The following is an 18,312-nucleotide window of genomic DNA, read 5'->3' on the forward strand; positions in this document are numbered from 1 at the left end:
ACAGCTGGCTCCTTGATCACGGTTCCCACTCACAATCTAGTGCTTTGGGCTGTGTCAGCTTGCCTTCTCACTAGTAGCCATGTTTTCTTCACCACTCACCCTCCATTCATTTTCCTTAGGTTAAAAAAAAAATATTATGTTTGTTTTCTTTATTTTAATTTTTCTGAAAAGTTAATAGTATTGAATACTTCCTGCAGATAACTTACAATCCTCTCTGAAGACTTCTAAGATATTAGAACACTTAAAAGAAGACAGCTCTGAAGCTTCAAGTCAAGAAGAAGGTAAATGTAGCTTCACTAGAGTAAATCATTCTGCCTGCTGATACAGCACATGGATAGAACAGTTAAGGAGTGGAGAAATTGACATATGGGAATTGGAATGTGACAGAGGTTGCATTACAAATAAGTGGAGGAAGAATAGACCGTTCAGTAAATGGTGTTGGCAGAGTTGATTTTCCATATGAAAAAATAGGTATAATTAGATTCCCAATTACATCATGCAGAAGACATTCAAGTGAATAACAACTTATATGTAAAATTTAAATTTTTAAATGTTAATTTGGGAGGAGAATCCTTTCTTGAACAAAGTAAAGCATGACCACAGTAGAGATCTTACTAAATTAGAGCTTGCATGTGACGAAAGGAACCATACAGCCAGGAGACAATCCATAGATTGGGAGATGTTTGCAAGATATTTACAGATAAGACTGTATCCAGACTATGGAAGGATCTTCCTAAAAAGTCAGTAAGACAATCACCCCAACAGAAATATAGGTGAAAGACATAAACAGATGATTCTGAGATGAGGAAACCTAAACAGCTATTACTTAGCGTGCAGCCTCACTGGTATCAGGAAAATGCAGATGGAAACAGGTGTCATCTCACGCTCAGCAGATTGACAAAACATTTTGGAGTCTGACATCAAGCATATGAAGCAGTGGGAACTCTCAGGCACTGCTGATGGGGTTATAAATTGACACAACTATTTTGAACAGAAATTTGGTGCTGTGTAGTGAAGTTGGAGATAATTATATGCTGCTGTCCAGCAATACTGCATCTATGAAAATTGTTACACACCTGCAAAAGAGGACATGGGCACGGGTCCTTGAGGCAGCATTGTTTGCAAGGGCAAATACCAGGAAATTGCATGAACATTTCAAATGTTAGTAAAGTTATAAATAAATAATGTCTTTGTACTAGGTAGCAATTAAAATAAAGGATATTTATAGTACAGTTGGCTCTCCATCTCTGCATTGGTGAGTTTAACCAACTGTGAGCTGAAAGTATTTGGGGTAAAAAATTCTTTTTCTTGTCATTATTCTCTAAACCATATAGGGTAGCAACTATTTGCATAGCATTTACATTGTATTAGGTAGTATAAATAATCTAGAGATGATTTAAAGTAAACAGGAGGATGTGCATAGATTACATGCGAATACTGAAGGACAGTTGTGTATTGAAACATGTAACAGCTAATGTGTTTGTGAGCACACATATATGGATAGTTAAAACTTGAACTAGAATGTTTCAACAAGTAAGGTACTAGTTAGTCTCCAGAGAGATGAGGGGGAATGGAATGGAGGAAGACCTTCAGTCATTCCTGTGATACTCTGTTTCTTAAAAGAGGCAAATATGGAGCAGTCTGGAGGGTGGTGTACCTGGGCATTTGTTATATTAATAAATACGGGTTTGAATGTTTGAAACTCTTCAGTTTTTAATGGTTAAAAAGTTCTATCTGAAATTGAATGTTGTAGTTTCTTAGGGACATGCTCATAATAGACTTTCATAGTTTTGAACAAGATTGATTTGCTCTTAGGTGGAAAACATTTGAGAGGATATAAAAGGTAATTCAGAGTTTACTGTGTTTTTGAAAAATTTGCTTAAGATATCTTCTTTGTTGAGAAATGCTTAGAAGTGCTTCATACAGTCTGTCACCAGTGGTTATGATCATACAGACTGGTAGCATCCTACTGTTGGTTTTTGCTGCAGCATTTAATGTAATAAGTTACTTTTTCCTCTCTTCTAGATGTATTGCAGCACGCCATAATCCACAAGAAGCATACTGGGAAAAGTCCCATTGTGAAGTAAGTATCCTCTTTCTAAAACAAAAGGTGCTGTGGTACATTTTAATTAAATTTCTGATGTATTTGGCAATAATTCTGTCATTTTGCTATTTGCTTTTTATTTCTCCACTTTTCTGTTTCCTTTTCTCACTTTTTTTTTTTTTTTTTTTTGCCTCCTTTTGAGTTGTTTTCTTCTCTGCTTTTTTTTTTTCCCCTATTAGCCTTGATAGTTTTACAATGTTTTTAAATTCTTCTAGTGGTTACCCTAGAGATTATATTATGTATCTTTGACTTATTAAAGTTGGATATTTTTACTTATACTGGTCCCAAACAATTTGAGGACCTTAGATTACTGTAACATCATTTATTTCCCCCTAACTTGTAAGCCATGGCTGTCATACATTTTAATTCTCTGTATAATTTTAAACCCCATGAAACCTTTTTGTAGTGTTTGTGTACTCCTTCTTTCCTGTGTCTCTGAGCATCCACCTATGATCATTTTCCTTCCAGCTGAAGAACACTTGAGTATTTCCTATAGTCACATCTGCCAGTGATGAATGTACTTAAATTTTTATCTGGAAAAAAATGTTTATTTTGCCTTCATTTTTAAAAGATACTCTTGCCACATGTGGGATTCTAATTGGGCAATTATTTTCTATGAGCTTTTTGAAAGTATAGCTTCCTCGTCTTCTGGTTCTCCCTTTATTTCCTTGCATCTTATTCTCTCCGCTCACCTCCAGTTTCTCCTGCAGATCACATAAAGCCATCTGTGATTTCTGACTCATACCACGTTAGCGCTCTGCTCCTCAAGGAGGAGCCGTGACTCTCCATGTTCCGCCTCAGGGCCTTTGCCGCTCACAGAGGAGGCTGCCTCCATCCTTTTTGGGTCTGTCATTCTGGGAGGGCCCAAAGGCTCGGGGCTTCTGATGCTTCCAGCCTCCACTGTGGACTCTTCATTGCAGTCCTTCCCCATTTCATTCTCTCCACTCCCTTGCTCCTGCTTTTTGGGATCTCTTCACAGATAAACTCTGTTATTCTGGACTCTTCATTTGAGAGGAACTCACACTTAAGTCATCTGACATCCAGAGTTTCAATCGGTCTTACTGCTGCTCTTTTGAAGATAATATGCATTTCTCTCTGATTGCTTTTAAGGTTTTGTTGTTGTCTGGTTTTCAGCAGTTTTCCTAGCTTCCTTTGCATGAATTCTTGAATCTGTAGCTTGATGTCTTTTGATTTTAGAAAACTAGCTTTTACTTCTTCAAATATTTCTTCTCCGCTTTTCTCTTGTTCCCTCTTCCAAGACTTTATATCCTTGTATGTTAGATTTTTCACCATGTCCCATTTTTTTTGTTCTTTGAGATGGAGTCTTGCTCTGTCATCCAGGCTGGAGTGAAGTGGCATGGTCTCAGCTCACTGCAACCCTCTGCCTCCCGAGTTCAAGCGATTCTCCTGCCTCAGCCTCCCAAGTAGCTGGGACTACAGGTGCCCGTCACCACACCTGGCTAAATTTTTTTGTATTTTTAGTAGAGACGGAGTTTCACTATGTTGGCCAGGATGGTCTCGAACTGCTGACCTCAGGTGATCCACCCGCCTCAGCCTCCCAAAGTGCTGGGATTCTAGGCGTGAGCCACCGTGCCTTGCTGTCTCATGTCTTTTAAGCCTTTTTTGTTTTTCACATTTTTTTCACTCTCAGTGCTTTAATCCGTTTTCTTCTGACCAATTTTTTTCTTCATTGGTTTTCTTCATCTGTTTCCCCTTCACTGATTTTCTCCATCTATTTCCCATTTGTTGAGTTTGTAATATTAGTTTATTTTATAGTTCTATAATTTACATTTTTTTCTTTTCCAAATTTCTGTTCCAAAATCCTCAGTATTATATTTGTCGACCATGTTAAGCACTGTTATCTGAAAGTCCATGTCCAATAAGTTTATCATCTGAATTCTGCTGGGGCCTATTTCTCTTGTCTGTTTCTTTTGTTTTTTTGTTCTCATTATCCTGTCCCTTCATGTACTCAGTTACTTAAGTACTCATGACAGCAGTGCTTTCAAGATGCAGGTTGTATAAGCCTCTCTGTCCCAACTGTAATAAGCAGTGTATGATGATCACCATCACGCAGTGTCTAAAAGCAGAGTGTGCAGCTGTTACTACTCTTTTTAGAGACAGGTATTAATGATAAATAGATGTGTAGTGGTTTACTTCTCATAGTATACTTTTTTTTTCTTAGACCTATCATTAGGCATTCTGTGAAGAAACCAATGTATTGAAAAGAGGGTTACTGTAACTTCTTCATTGAAATGAAATAGCAGGTTACTATTGACGGCAGATTTTCACGCTTTCATAAACTTTTCTTTGGCAGCAATATTGGTACAAGTTGTTCTCCATTGGATGGGCTTACCATGCAATATTCTGAACAGAATGGAATTGTGGATTGGAGGAAGCAAAGCTGTACCACCATTCAGCACCCAGAGCACTGTGTGACCTCAGCTGACCAGGTGTGTGGGGAGTTTGTTTTGGACCTGTGTAGTTAAGGCATTGCTACTCTACAAGAAAAAAATTTAAGTTCTGTAAGCTTTCAGTCAGATAGTAATCTGGTAAGAAGAAATGAAGGAATGTTTAAGTTTTAGACTATACTTATATATGATCTAAGCTCTTCTGAGACCTAAAAATGTGTATTTAGATAACTTTTATTGCTTGTGTAAGATTAGTACACTTTAATATGACACCTTGCCAGGCGCCATGGGTCACGCTTCTAATCCCAGCACTTTGGGAGACTAAGGCAGGAGGATTGCTTGAGGCCACACATTTGACCAGCCTCGGCAACATGGTGAAACCCTATCTGTATAAAAAATTTAAAAATTAGCTGAGTGTGGCGGTGCACACCTGTAATCTCAGCTACTTGGGAGGCTGAGGCAGGGGGATCACCTGAGCCGAGGAGTTCAAGGCTGCTGTGAGCCATGATCACACCACTGCACTTCTGCCTGGGCAACAGAGTAAGACCCTGTCTCTAAAAAATAAATTTAAAACAAAATAAAAATTTTTAAAAATAATACCTTCACTGTTTAACAAGGTGTACATTAGATTGTTATGCCAAAATTTTTTGGTCTTGAAAGAATTGAAAGAAGGATTCACATTTCAATCACTGCCTTGCTATTTTGATGTAAATTTTCCAACTGACCTTTCTTTGTGAATATCTGGGTCAGTTTACCGACACTTCAGAATGCATTAGGAGATGTTTGCTTTCTTAAGATTTGGGTGTGATCAGAGAGCAGAATGCTCTTAAGTGTGTTTAGTGTCGTATGGCCTCACAGATATGGGGGGAGATCCTTCTGTATATGTTACAAGTATGGAATGAAACTTCTCTCTAGAAAATTGATTCATTAACCTGATGTTGTTTCTGACCAACACTCAGATCGAAATGTTAACTCTTCTTGGAATGTGTTTTTATGCATTAATGCATATTCTGAGAAATTATAAATAGTTTCAATCATAATTAAGGACCTATTTTCAAAGCTTCTCTGAGTTTACTTTCCCTCCCCCACTCCAGTAACTGCACCCTCTCTTCTTAGAGTTGACATAATTAAGTGTTGGCAGTTTTATCGAATTGTACTTTAAGAGAATAGAAGTAAACCTACAGCAAGTGCCAGTCACTTGATTGTGTTTCATTTTATAGTCAGAAAAAAAAAGTAGGCCCATTTTAAAAGAAAAATAGAAAACAATATTGTATTAATCATGAGAAAAATATATAAGTAATTGTCACAGATTATGTAAATGTTAGTGGTTCAGGTGGGAAACTTCAAAAATAGGTTGGAAATTAACACTTGTTAGAATATACAACTGAGAATTTATCACTTTAATGTTTATTATCAGTAAAAATGTCAGTATGATTTAACTTTTGTCTGATTTGTCTTTTTTTCTTTCTGCTAGCATTCTGCTGAAAAACGGAGTTTATCTTCAATAAATAAGAAGAAAGGAAAGCCACAAACAGAAAAGTAGGTTCAATTTAAGGAAAGACAGCATATAGCCTTTGATAATAGGCCTGTTTAGTTTATGATAGTATGCAACATAGTATTCTTTTAGTTAGTTTTCTTTATATTTTTAATTCTGGGTTTTACTCTTTTGATTCAAAATATTAATATATACAGGTGATAAACATAAAGCTACTGTCAAACATTGCGTTCAGTTTGGAGGGGTAAAACTCTCAGAACTTTACTGAAGGGCGAATCTTAATTGTATTTAGATTATTCCTTACTAAAAAAATTTAACTCTAAAGAGTCTTGAAGGGAATTTTATCAATACTGTACTGAATGTGTTTGGTAGATAACCTTATAAAAATGTTGGCAATATGTTTATTTGGTTTAGGGAGAAAATTAAGAAAACTGACAGCAGATTGAATAGTAGAATAAATGGTATTAGACTGTCCACTCCTCAGCATGCCCATGGTGGTGCTGTGAAAGGTAAGAAGATTATTTTTCTTTCAAATACCCCTCACCTAAATATATTTAGCATGATACTTTCTGTATTAATAGATACTGAGCTGTGTCAAATCCTAATACTATAATTTTACCTTGTGTTGATATGTACAGCAATTTCCAAATTAAACAGTTCCGAAATCAGTAGAGTTAATTTAGGGAATACAAACCAGCCATGGGGGTGAAGATTGCCTTTGCCTCAGTTATTCTCACCTGCTTCTCCCTTCTGGCAGTAGGAGTCTCCCAGGTTGTCCTTTTCCAGCCAGTCCCGACTCAGGAGACATTTCCCAAGGCCATGGGGGATCTCTCCTGTGGCTTTGCCAGTCATTCATGAGAGTGTTTTTATGTAAAGTCATTTTTTAGAATACTGTTGACTTCTTCATGATTTAATAACCATCCTTTACGAAGTTTTATGAGGCTTTAAGGGAATGTCAACCCTCAAATTTTTGTTATGCTAGATTTATATGGCTTCCATTTACCCATCATTATTTTAAGGTTCCTTTATTTTTAGGTTCAAGGTTCATTTGACTTGAGAAGTGCCCTTCTGTAGCTTCATTGATTTTGTTTATCTTTACTATTAATTATAACGATTAAAAAAGAATAAGAGCACGCAGACCTCTAGGAAAATGTTTTATCCCTGGATGCCCCTGACATATTTATGTAGTGATCCCACAAATGTGATATTTTAATTTAAATGTTATTCTAATATTAGTACATTCAGTTGTGATGTAATATGAATAACCAGAATCTATTTCTTAAAAGTTTTGAGTATGTTTTTAAACTGTATATTTGTATAGAAAGACTGAATAGTGATGAAAGAAAAATGGTTAGCTTTCAAATCTAAAATCATCTGGGCCAGACACGGTGGCTCACACCTATAGTCCCAGCACTTTGAGAGGCCAAGGTGAGCAAATCACCTGAGGTCAGGAGCTCGAGACCAGCCTGGCCAACATGATGAAACCCTGTCTCTACTAAAAATACAAAAATTAACTGGGTCTGTAATCCCAGCACTTTGGGAGGCCGAGACGGGCGGATCACGAGGTCAGGAGATCGAGACCATCCTGGCTAACACGGTGAAACCCCGTCTCTACTAAAAAAAAAATACAAAAAACTAGCCGGGCGAGGTGGCGGCGCCTGTAGTCCCAGCTACTCGGGAGGCTGAGGCAGGAGAATGGCGTAAACCCGGGAGGCGGAGCTTGCAGTGAGCTGAGATCCGGCCACTGCACTCCAGCCTGGGGACACAGTGAGACTCTGCCTCAAAAAAAAAAAAAAAAAAAAATTAACTGGGCATGGTGGTGGGCGCCTGTAATCCCAGCTACTGGGGAGGCTAAGGCAGGAGAGTTGCCTGAACCTGGGAGGTGGAGGTTGCAGTGAGCCAAGACTGCGCCATTGCACTCCAGCCTGGGCAACAAGAGTAAAACTCCATCTCAAAAAATAATAATAAATTAAAAAATAACATCATCTGGCCAACTCATTGAATCACTGGAAGTGAGGGTAAAATAACATGGACAAAACCCATCTTGTCTGTAGAAGGATCGTGTAACACTTTACTGTCGCTGAGATTCCCTCTGGTGGTGATGGCAGCATAACGGAGGAGNAAAAAAAATTAACTGGGCATGGTGGTGGGCGCCTGTAATCCCAGCTACTGGGGAGGCTAAGGCAGGAGAGTTGCCTGAACCTGGGAGGTGGAGGTTGCAGTGAGCCAAGACTGCGCCATTGCACTCCAGCCTGGGCAACAAGAGTAAAACTCCATCTCAAAAAATAATAATAAATTAAAAAATAACATCATCTGGCCAACTCATTGAATCACTGGAAGTGAGGGTAAAATAACATGGACAAAACCCATCTTGTCTGTAGAAGGATCGTGTAACACTTTACTGTCGCTGAGATTCCCTCTGGTGGTGATGGCAGCATAACGGAGGAGGAAAACACTAAATGCGGAAGACAGAAGTCTGTCGGTGGACATTTGCAGATCGATTCTGACGGCCCTCCCTCTCTGTTCCTTCTCTTTCTAGTTCATTTTCCATACTGCTGCCATGTTTGTTTTCTAAAATACCATTTTCTGAATGAAATTTCTGCCCTCCATAAGATCACTCTCTCTCGTCTCACAGTGTTTGGGAACTACTGCTCACTAAAGAAGTTTGCAACTGTTTTTTCCCTGTTAGCCCATTTCCAGAGGAGAAGCACATGGACTTTGGTCAGAGACAGCTATGGGTTTGAGTGTTCTGCTCCCCCAGTTTTTTAAGCATGCGACCTCTCTGACACCTTTGTTTGTTCATTTGTAAAACAGGAGTAATGCTTGCTACAGCAGATTGTAAGAATTACATGTAAAAACGTGAAGAGCATTTTCCTAGTTCCAAGTACCTAGGTGTTCAATGCAGCAATTTAGTTCCTTTTCCTTGTTGTAATAAATTAGAGGGAAACATGCATTGTATAGGTTAAGAACTTTGTAACAGCATCACAAACTCTCATTCATTTTTTTCCTTAATTTTCAAATATTACGAAAATAACCTCAGCATATTTAAGTTCAGTTTTATCTATTTTCTCCTCTGTATCTGTCCCCGATTTGTATGTATTTACATTTATAGAATGACTGTGAACAGCTTGTCTCATTGATGTCAAATGCAGCACAGATGTATGCCAATTCCAACTTTTAAAAAACCCTTTGGTGTATTAATTTTTCTTTGATATATTAAGGCACCGAGGAAGAATTGTCTGTAAGCATTCAGTAAACTCAGTACACGCGTAAGGATGTTTTTTGTGGAACAACAGCTCATGTCATAAATTGGAGAGACATTGTCTTGAAGCTGAAAATACTGAGTCTTTCAGGTTGTTTGGATCTTTAAATAATAATACGTTTTAGCTTAAGATTTGTATTTTACTTCTTAAAAGTTTATTATTTTATTTATTTTTGAGATGGAGTCTCGCTGTGTCCCCCAGGCTGGAGTGCAGTGGCGCGATCTCAGCTCACTGCAAGCTCCGCCTCCCGGGTTCACGCCATTCTCCTGCCTCAGCCTCCGGAGTAGCTGGGACTACAGGCTCCCACCACCATGCCCGGCTAATTTTTTTGTATGTTTTTATATAACATAAATAGAGACAGGATTTCACTGTGTTAGCCAAGTTGATCTCTATCTCTTGATCTCGTGATCCACCCGCCTCAGCCTCCCAAAGTGCTGGGATTACAGGTGTGAGCCACTGCGCCCCGCCTAAAAATTTATTATTAAATGTAAATTTTAACTTCTGTTTTGAGTAATAATACAGTTATGTAGCTTAGAATTTCAAAAGGAAACAAAGATGGCGCCCAGCCCTCCTCTGTGCTGACTCCTGCCAGGATGCAGTCAGTGCCATCAGTTGTCTGTGTTGTTGGAGTGTCTTTTCTGTTAAAACCCAAGTTTTCTGTCTTCTGAAGAGGCGCGTATAGAGCGTTAAGAATGCTCACCATGGCCGGGCACGGTGGCTCACGCCTGTAATCCCAGCACTTTGGAGGCCAGGGCCACTGGATCACTTGAGGTCAGGAGTTTGAGACCAGCCCGGCCACCATGGTGAAACCCTGTCTCTACTAAAAATATAAAAATTAGCCAGGTGTGGTGGCGCACACTTGTAGTCCCAGCTACTTGGGAGACTGAGGCAGGAGAATCACTTGAACTCGGGAGGTGGAGGTTGCAGTGAGCCGAGATTGTGCCACTGCACTTCAGCCGGGGCAACAGAATGAGACTCCGTCTCCAAAAAAAAAAAAAATTCCCATCATTGTAGTTTATTGCCCAGTGTTTCCTCCACCCCACTCTTCTGTTGCCAATTGTGGCACCAAAAAGCCTAGAGGGAAATGAGATGGTTGATCTCTCAGTTTCTTGTAAAAGATTTAGAAGATCTCTAGCTTCCTTTAATATCCCAGATGAAATATGTGGTTCTATCGCCTATGATTTATCTCAGTGGGTCTTAACTCTGTAACAGACTTCTGTTGTTTATAATTACCAGTAACCAGTATTTTTAGTGTTAGAATAGTGGTTTCTGTTTTAAATTTTGTTTTTGTCATCTTTATTATATACAAGACCCTTTATCATTGAGACATGACAAATTCAAAGTTTGTGTGTCTTTTTAAAAGGGCAATTTGTGGAGTATCCTTTTTCATAATTGGTCTGGCTTCACTTTCCACATCCCCTGAATCTCTAGAGGATCACATAATTGCTGATTATTAAAGTTCTTGAGGTACTACACAATTCTGAAGTACCTTCTGAATTATCAAAGAAAGATTGTTTAGTATAGATTTAGATTTATGTATTCAGTTCTTTGGAAGCTGCAGTTTTGTATGTGGCAATTGGTGATTAGAATATTCACCAGCTTGCACAGTGTAAATAAAAATAGTTTTGTAAATTATACCATTTGGAGAGGTAGCTGCTTTTTTAAAAAACATATTCTGAAATTTGCTCTTTGAACTACTGTAGTTTCACTGTCTGTGTTTTGATGAACGCTACCCCTGAGGTTCCTTTCCAGTCCATTTCTAGTTTGAGAATATCCCCGAATCTTTGATTCTCTTGATCTTGGATTGTTCATTTTGTTATATGCTAGTTGAAATATTTATATGCAAGACTTCCATGCAAGTTCTATAGGTTTCATCATTAGTCCAACTTAATGACAACTTGTTTGGCCACTATGGCCCATTAGTCTGTCTTCAAGCAGCCATTGGTGTTGACCTGCATCCCTTAAGTCACCTTACGATGGGTCATTCAGGGCCTATTACTGTGTAGGTATCCTCCATGTTACTTTTCTGTGAAATTATTACTTGCCTATGAACTCCTCTGCCACTTTCCTTGTAGCCTCATAAGATTTTGTGCAGTTTTCCCTTGGCAGTTTGACATTTATTACTCAGGAAGAATTTAGCAACATCAGCATTCCTAATGACTTTATTTTTCTCCAATATTCATCTAACATTTCAGTGGCTGAGCTAATCTAGCTCATGTTTAACAGTTTTAATGCTGTTACAAGTTTATCTCAGCCAAAAGCCACAGGTTAGTCGCCTGGATTGCTCATTATACAAATTGTGCCTTTTCTCTGACACATATTTTGCCCAGGCAATTAATATCCATTATCTTTTACTGGTTCTACCGGTTGCCACAGAAATGATTCAGTAATCTACAGTTCTTAAGAACCCTCTGGAATCCCTTATTTGGGGATTTATATACCAAGCATAAGTTGAATGCTTGCTGTAAGGCAGAATTATGCTAGCTACTGGGTTTACAAAGATAATGTTTCCCTAAGTTAGGGCCACTATAGGAAAAAAAAATCCACAGTTTGTATCTCTTGTCCAATACTAGATACAACAATAGTCCCTCCTTATGTGCTCAAAACAGATGCGGCTAGTTGGTCATGGCAGGTCCTGTCACCACCTCATACTACCTCAGTATAAGCTTGAACTTGGCGGAATTCAAGAGATTACTCAGTCTACTAGATGGGAAGCATTTTATTACTTTAAATACTCCAAGTAATTTTCATTGAGTAGGCATTTTGGCAGCCCTTTTCTTGAGTTATTTTAAAGAATGAATATTCCAGCAAGCTCTGAGGAGTTAAAATATCTAGACTTAGAAAGTAGCTCAAAGTGATATTGGACAGACCCTGCAGCCAACCTTAACTCTTTCTTTGAAGTCAGTAAGAGAATGACTTATTCTGTGCATTGTTTTAAAAATATATTTATCAAGCATTATCTATTAAAATTATAATTTAATCAGTTTATATCAAGGACAAGCTTTTTTAGATGATTGTGGGGAAACTGAAGAAAATATTTATAGCTAAAATTAATTTCTAATGATTCAACTTAGAAATTAATTTAAAATGACTTAATATGATTTTTTTAATAGTGTTGTTATTTTTAGATGTGAATTTGGACATTGGCTCTGGACATGACACATGTGGAGAAACATCTTCAGAGAGTTACAGTTCTCCATCTAGTCCCCGACACGATGGAAGAGAAAGTTTCGAAAGTGAAGAAGAGAAAGACAGAGGTTTGCTCTTTGAAATGGGAGTGTTGTTGGCATGGCAAGGGTGGGGGAGTGGAGGGAAATGTGTGTTTTTTCTTCATGTCAAAGTCAAACAAGGAATTTTATGGTCCTATAAATGCCATTAACTGATTTTAAATGTAAAATTGATATAAAGGGCATTTTATAGATAATTGCCTTAGAAATTCCTAGCTATGTTGATTTGATAAACATATTTCACTGCATATGAAGTTAAATAGGATGAAGACAGGATCATAATGAGGTAGAGTTAGTGCAGAAAGAAGGAAAATGTGTGTGTTGTTAGGTGCATACATATGTTTATGCTCTTTACATCCTCTTGATTGACCCTTTTACCATTTTAGGATATCCTCCTTTGTCTCTAGTAACAATTTTTGTCTTAAAGTCTATTTTGTCTGATAATAGTATAGTCAATCCAGCATTTTTCTAGGTACTGCTTGCACAGTATTTCGTTTTCTATCCTTTTACTTTAAGCCTATTTGTTGTGTCTTTAAATACAAAATTTGTCTCTTGTAGACAACATATAGTTAGATTATGGTTTTTTATTCATTCTGCCGATCTCTGCTATTTGTCCATTTACATTTAATGTAATTACTAATAAGGTAGGTTTTACATCTGCCATTTTGTTGTTTTCTCTGGGTACTATGTCTTCAGTTACTCCTTGCACAGAGGCTTAAAATCAGCCAGCAGTGGTTGCTTAGGGCCTTCTCAGGTCTGCCTTGGAAGGGCATATAACTATAGGCGTGAGCAAAACCTTTTAGGTTCCCAAGAATATATTAAAGCTTTTCGAAGCCTCCTGTAGCCATCTTATTCCCCAGTTTTTCATTTTAAGTTTTCTGGTTAGCTCTTGTCAGCCCCAGCTAGTATACATTGTGAAACAGTTGCTTCTGACTGATTATGACAAACGTCCTGCAGGTAAGAGGCTATAACGCAGAGTGAGCACTAGCTGCCAGACAGTCAAATGGTGACAGTTTGGTGGTGGGGCTTTTGGGGAACTCCAGACCCATACTCCTAATGGCTGCTGGGTTTTGTAGCTACTACTGCAAGAGAGATAGTGTTTGTACTGATTTCAGAAATTGAGGGACAAGTCATTTACAGGGCTGTTTTAGAGCTAGAGAAAGGGGGAGTGGAAGTAAGACAAGGGGAAAACGCCTTGAGGTTTTCTGTTCTTACAGATTGAGCTATTTTTCTTGAATAAACACTCCTCAGAGTGTTGTAAGCCTTTAATTTCCAGAATTTTGAAAAAGTTGGTTATTGGACAGGTTTTGCTAGGGTTTTCATTGCGTTTATGAAAGAGTGGATTATTAGAGGTCTTATTCTACCATTCTGGTCTGGAGGTGAGGTCTCCTTTAAAATGTGTATGTTGAATGCATGATGACAACACACCTTGGTTACAAGGTGGACCCGTGCTGGTGGGCAGTGTCAGGTTACTTCTCGTGATCCACCTACAGATTAAGATCCTTACCACATATTGTTTCAGCCAAGTGTGGTTTCTTCCTGGACAGTCTGCAGCTCTCTGGGACCTTAGCTTCTTTCTGTGTTGTGGTATCAGGCTATGTCTTAGGGAGCTATGCTATGGTGTTGCTACATCACATACAATTAAAGTCAGTCTTTACTTTGCAGTTACTTTGTAGTCATACCAAATGTAGCATAGTTACTTTACTACCAGTTCTTTTAACCTGAGGCAACACTGTACTTCTGATCTGCAGTTTCCTTGTGAAAGAAAAAAAAATGAAAACCTTTCACCGAGCTATTGTGAAGCTTAAATGAGAGGATTTTTTTGTTGTTGTTGTTGTTCTTCTTTTTTTTTTTTTTAAATTTATGAGACAGGGTCTTGCAGTGTTGCCCAGGCTGGTCTTCAACTCCTGGGCGCAAGTGATCCTCCTACCTTGGCCTCTCAAAACGTTGAGATTATAAGCATGAGCCACTGTGCCCAGCATTAAAGGAGAGGATTTTTATGCCTTACCTAGAACAGACAAACTTTTTCAGTATGTTTCATTGTACATTTATGCTTGAATCTCTAGGATGTGCAGGTGAGTCAGTGGTTCGCACTGCGGATTTTGCCTTGTTGTCTGAAGTGTTAGTTTACATCTGTACACTTGGGTAATGGCAGCATCCCTCTTCTGCCATCAGATAGCATAAGTTGGAGGCCTGTGTTGAGGAACTTGGCTTTTTTCAAATAGGCTGTTATTGAATATGAAAGAATGGCTTAGGGCTGTCTTCACCCAAGGAAAATATCCATTATGGTAGAGAGCTTTGATCATTTTTAGAATTCTCAGTGGATGAAAAGGCTACTTTGAAAAGGGCGTGGGTGGCTCTGGTGTTGCTCTCCTGGGTAGTGATGGTATTCTGTTTGAGGCTTTACACTTACCAAAATCAGTGCACAAAAGGGCGAGATGTGTCCCAACATGTCTAGAGGAGTCTCAGGATGCTTAGAAAACTGATTGGGAACATTAAAAATAATGAGGTCATTTGCTGTTAAACACATAGAAATTTAACTGACTTCTTTAAAAATGTTTCTGCTTCTTTTAGACTTAACATTTTTATCTTTGATTCTGCACTGGTGTGATGATACAGATAAAATGCCTTCAATAAGTTAGGATTTTGGGATAGTTTTTATTTTGCAAAGTTTAGCAAGAAATACCCCAATTATTAATCTATTAAGGGAAGTTTATGCTAGAACCATTCACTCTTTGAGTTTCTTCTAATATAAATTAAAATAATTGAATTAGTAACACTTGATGTGCTTGTGTCAGTAAGTAGCTTTCATTTAATCTTTGTTCATGAAGATGAATTTGTTTTTAGTGTTCTGTTTGAAAACTTTTTAACATCTTAAGCTGAATATAGCCAGTTCATACCTTAATGAATACAAATATTTTAAGTACCTAGTGCAATTCAGCATATCCATACAAGCAGAAAGATTTTTAAATAGGCACTACATTCTAATGGAATGGTCTATGTATACATCGACACAGTATCTGGGTCTATGATGTTTAAACATTGTGAATCAGATTTTATCCTTGTCCCCTTTATACCAAAAGTCAGGACATCCCCTGAAGGCTCGGTCAACACTATTTCTGTACACAGGTGTAAGCTGATGCAGGAGTAGCTGATGCAGTGTTGTTTGTATTTGCTGTTTTGATTTTGGAGAAATTGCCACACTCTCCTATTCCTCTGTTTCTTGTGTTCTAGCATATTTGTTTTATGATTAATAATAGCTTTAAATTTTCTTCCCCCATTGAAATATTTAGTATTAAGAATATTGACTCCATTCTAAAGAAACAAAATCTTTTCTGTTCCCTACCTCTAGATATTTGAGTTAAATATTGTCTTGACTGAGCTCCTTGAAATTATATCATTTATCTGAGACAAGTTGAAGGACTTGGTCTGGCAGTGCAGAATAAAGACCAAGTGGATTGCCTGAAGTTTATTAAGGCTAAGCGTGTCCGATGCTGCCCTCAGAACAGAGGTGGTGGTGCATAAATCTCTGTGCTTTACACTGTGTCATTCAGTCTCCAACTAACCTTTTGGTTTTCTGTTTATATCCCCGTATTTTTAAAATAAAGCATTGATCTAATGATGACCCATAGGAAGCCAAAAGTTAAAGGGAGGTCAGCTCAGACAGTCAGGAGACATCACAGAGGGACACTTTCCAAACTTGAGTGACTTTGAGATATATTTAATGCTTATTTCTAGCAAGAAAGATGGGAGTTACGCTCGTGTTAATATCTCTTTATGTTTGTTTTCTTTAGACACAGACAGCAATTCTGAGGATTCTGGGAATCCATCAACAACTAGGTTTACAGGTTATGGTTCCGTCAACCAGACCGTCACTGTCAAGCCACCTGTTCAGATTGCTTCACTAGGAAATGAGAATGGAAACCTTTTAGAAGATCCCTTAAACTCGCCCAAGTATCAGCATATTTCTTTTATGCCAACTTTACACTGTGTCATGCACAATGGTGCCCAGAAGTCTGACGTCGTCGTTCCTGCACCCAAACCCGCTGATGGCAAAACCATAGGGATGCTTGTTCCTAGTCCTGTTGCTATTTCTGCAATAAGGGAGTCCGCAAATTCAACCCCCGTTGGAATACTAGGGCCAGCAGCTTCCACTGCAGAATCAGAAAAGCACCTTGAGTTACTGGCTTCCCCTTTACCTATTCCATCAACCTTCCTTCCACATAGCAGTACTCCCGCTTTGCATCTGACAGTTCAGAGGCTGAAGTTGCCACCACCACAGGGATCTTCTGAGAGCTGCACAGTTAACATCCCACAACAGCCACCCGGAAGTCTGAGCATCGGATCACCAAACACTGCCTTTATTCCTATCCATAACCCAGGTAGTTTCCCAGGCTCTCCTGTTGCTACCACGGACCCCATCACAAAATCTGCATCCCAAGTGGTAGGACTCAATCAAATGGTGCCTCAAATTGAGGGAAACACAGGGACAGTCCCTCAGCCTACCAATGTGAAGGTAGTTCTTCCAGCAGCTGGCCTCTCAGCTGCTCAGCCACCAGCTTCCTACCCCTTACCAGGCTCTCCCCTTGCTGCCGGCGTGTTACCCAGCCAGAACTCCAGTGTGCTCAGCACAGCAGCAACTTCTCCCCAGCCAGCGAGCGCAGGCATCAGCCAGGCCCAGGCAACTGTACCTCCCGCGGTTCCTACCCACACCCCAGGCCCTGCCCCGAGCCCGAGCCCTGCCTTGACACACAGTACCGCGCAGAGTGACAGCACGTCTTACATCAGTGCTGTGGGGAACACGAACGCTAACGGGACAGTAGGGCCACCACAGCAGATGGGCTCGGGTCCTTGTGGTTCTTGTGGGCGAAGGTGCAGCTGTGGGACCAATGGAAACCTTCAGCTAAATAGTTATTATTATCCTAATCCAATGCCTGGACCAATGTACCGAGTCCCTTCATTCTTTACTCTGCCATCCATTTGCAATGGCAGCTACCTCAACCAAGCACATCAGAGCAATGGAAACCAACTTCCTTTTTTTCTGCCTCAGACTCCATATGCAAATGGACTGGTACATGACCCAGTCATGGGGAGCCAAGCCAACTATGGCATGCAGCAGATGGCAGGATTTGGGAGATTCTATCCTGTATATCCAGCACCTAATGTAGTTGCCAACACCAGTGGTTCGGGGCCCAAGAAGAACGGGAATGTCTCATGTTACAATTGTGGTGTAAGCGGACACTATGCACAGGACTGTAAGCAGTCGTCCATGGAGGCCAATCAACAAGGTAATCACAGTAACTCCCAGAGGACTTGCTTTTGAGTTGACCCGTTTCTCCTTCCTTTCCTTATTGATCATGGGATTCTGTTGTAGCAGAAAGATCTGTTTGTGTTTTCATTTATGGATATTGTGTTTTCAGTGACAGATCATAAAATGCAACTGGAAAAACCTAGTGTAGACCCAGGTCACACAGAGCACAAGGAAGTTCAGAGGAATTCAGTTTCCAATTAAGGAATAAACTCTCAAGGCCCTTTTGAAGGAGTGTGATGGGAATTTGCATTCTGTAATGTTAAATCTCTTGCTTGCAGCACCTTTTTTTTTTTAAGCTACAATCCTGTTACATAGAGTAAGCAAAATTTTTAAATATTGAAAACCTAGGAAGTAATCTAGTCATCTGACGTTAGGTTTTGAGTAACTATTTAGTATATCTGCATAACCAGATGCCTCGGGCCTATCTCCCCGTGCTGCCCTTTTCCTTCCCAGCAAAAGTTTAAAAAAAAAAAAAAAAAAAAAAAAAAAAAAAAAAAAAAAAAA

At 39.1% G+C, this 18,312-nt stretch overlaps 1 protein-coding gene across 5 annotated transcripts in view; it reads left to right on the plus strand.

Annotated features, from left to right (window-relative positions):
- The window catches only part of ZCCHC2 (zinc finger CCHC-type containing 2), a 66,985-nt gene that overhangs the window by 37,620 nt on the left and 11,053 nt on the right, over positions 1-18,312 (plus strand). For all 5 annotated transcript variants that reach the window (XR_001884516.1, XR_001884517.1, XR_001884518.1 and 2 more), the window contains exons 7-13: positions 198-281; positions 2,026-2,083; positions 4,419-4,554; positions 5,987-6,051; positions 6,422-6,516; positions 12,399-12,527; positions 16,292-17,785. Coding sequence is in view for 2 of the 5 variants with exons in the window: in XM_017867148.1 (XP_017722637.1) it covers positions 198-281; positions 2,026-2,083; positions 4,419-4,554; positions 5,987-6,051; positions 6,422-6,516; positions 12,399-12,527; positions 16,292-17,785 (2,061 nt within the window). In the remaining 3 variants the exon portion in view is untranslated. The remainder of the gene's footprint in view (positions 1-197; positions 282-2,025; positions 2,084-4,418; positions 4,555-5,986; positions 6,052-6,421; positions 6,517-12,398; positions 12,528-16,291; positions 17,786-18,312) is intronic.

This window comes from Rhinopithecus bieti, unplaced genomic scaffold (genome assembly GCF_001698545.2).
Source record: "Rhinopithecus bieti isolate Rb0 unplaced genomic scaffold, ASM169854v2 scaffold_2554, whole genome shotgun sequence".
Taxonomy (NCBI): domain Eukaryota; kingdom Metazoa; phylum Chordata; class Mammalia; order Primates; family Cercopithecidae; genus Rhinopithecus; species Rhinopithecus bieti.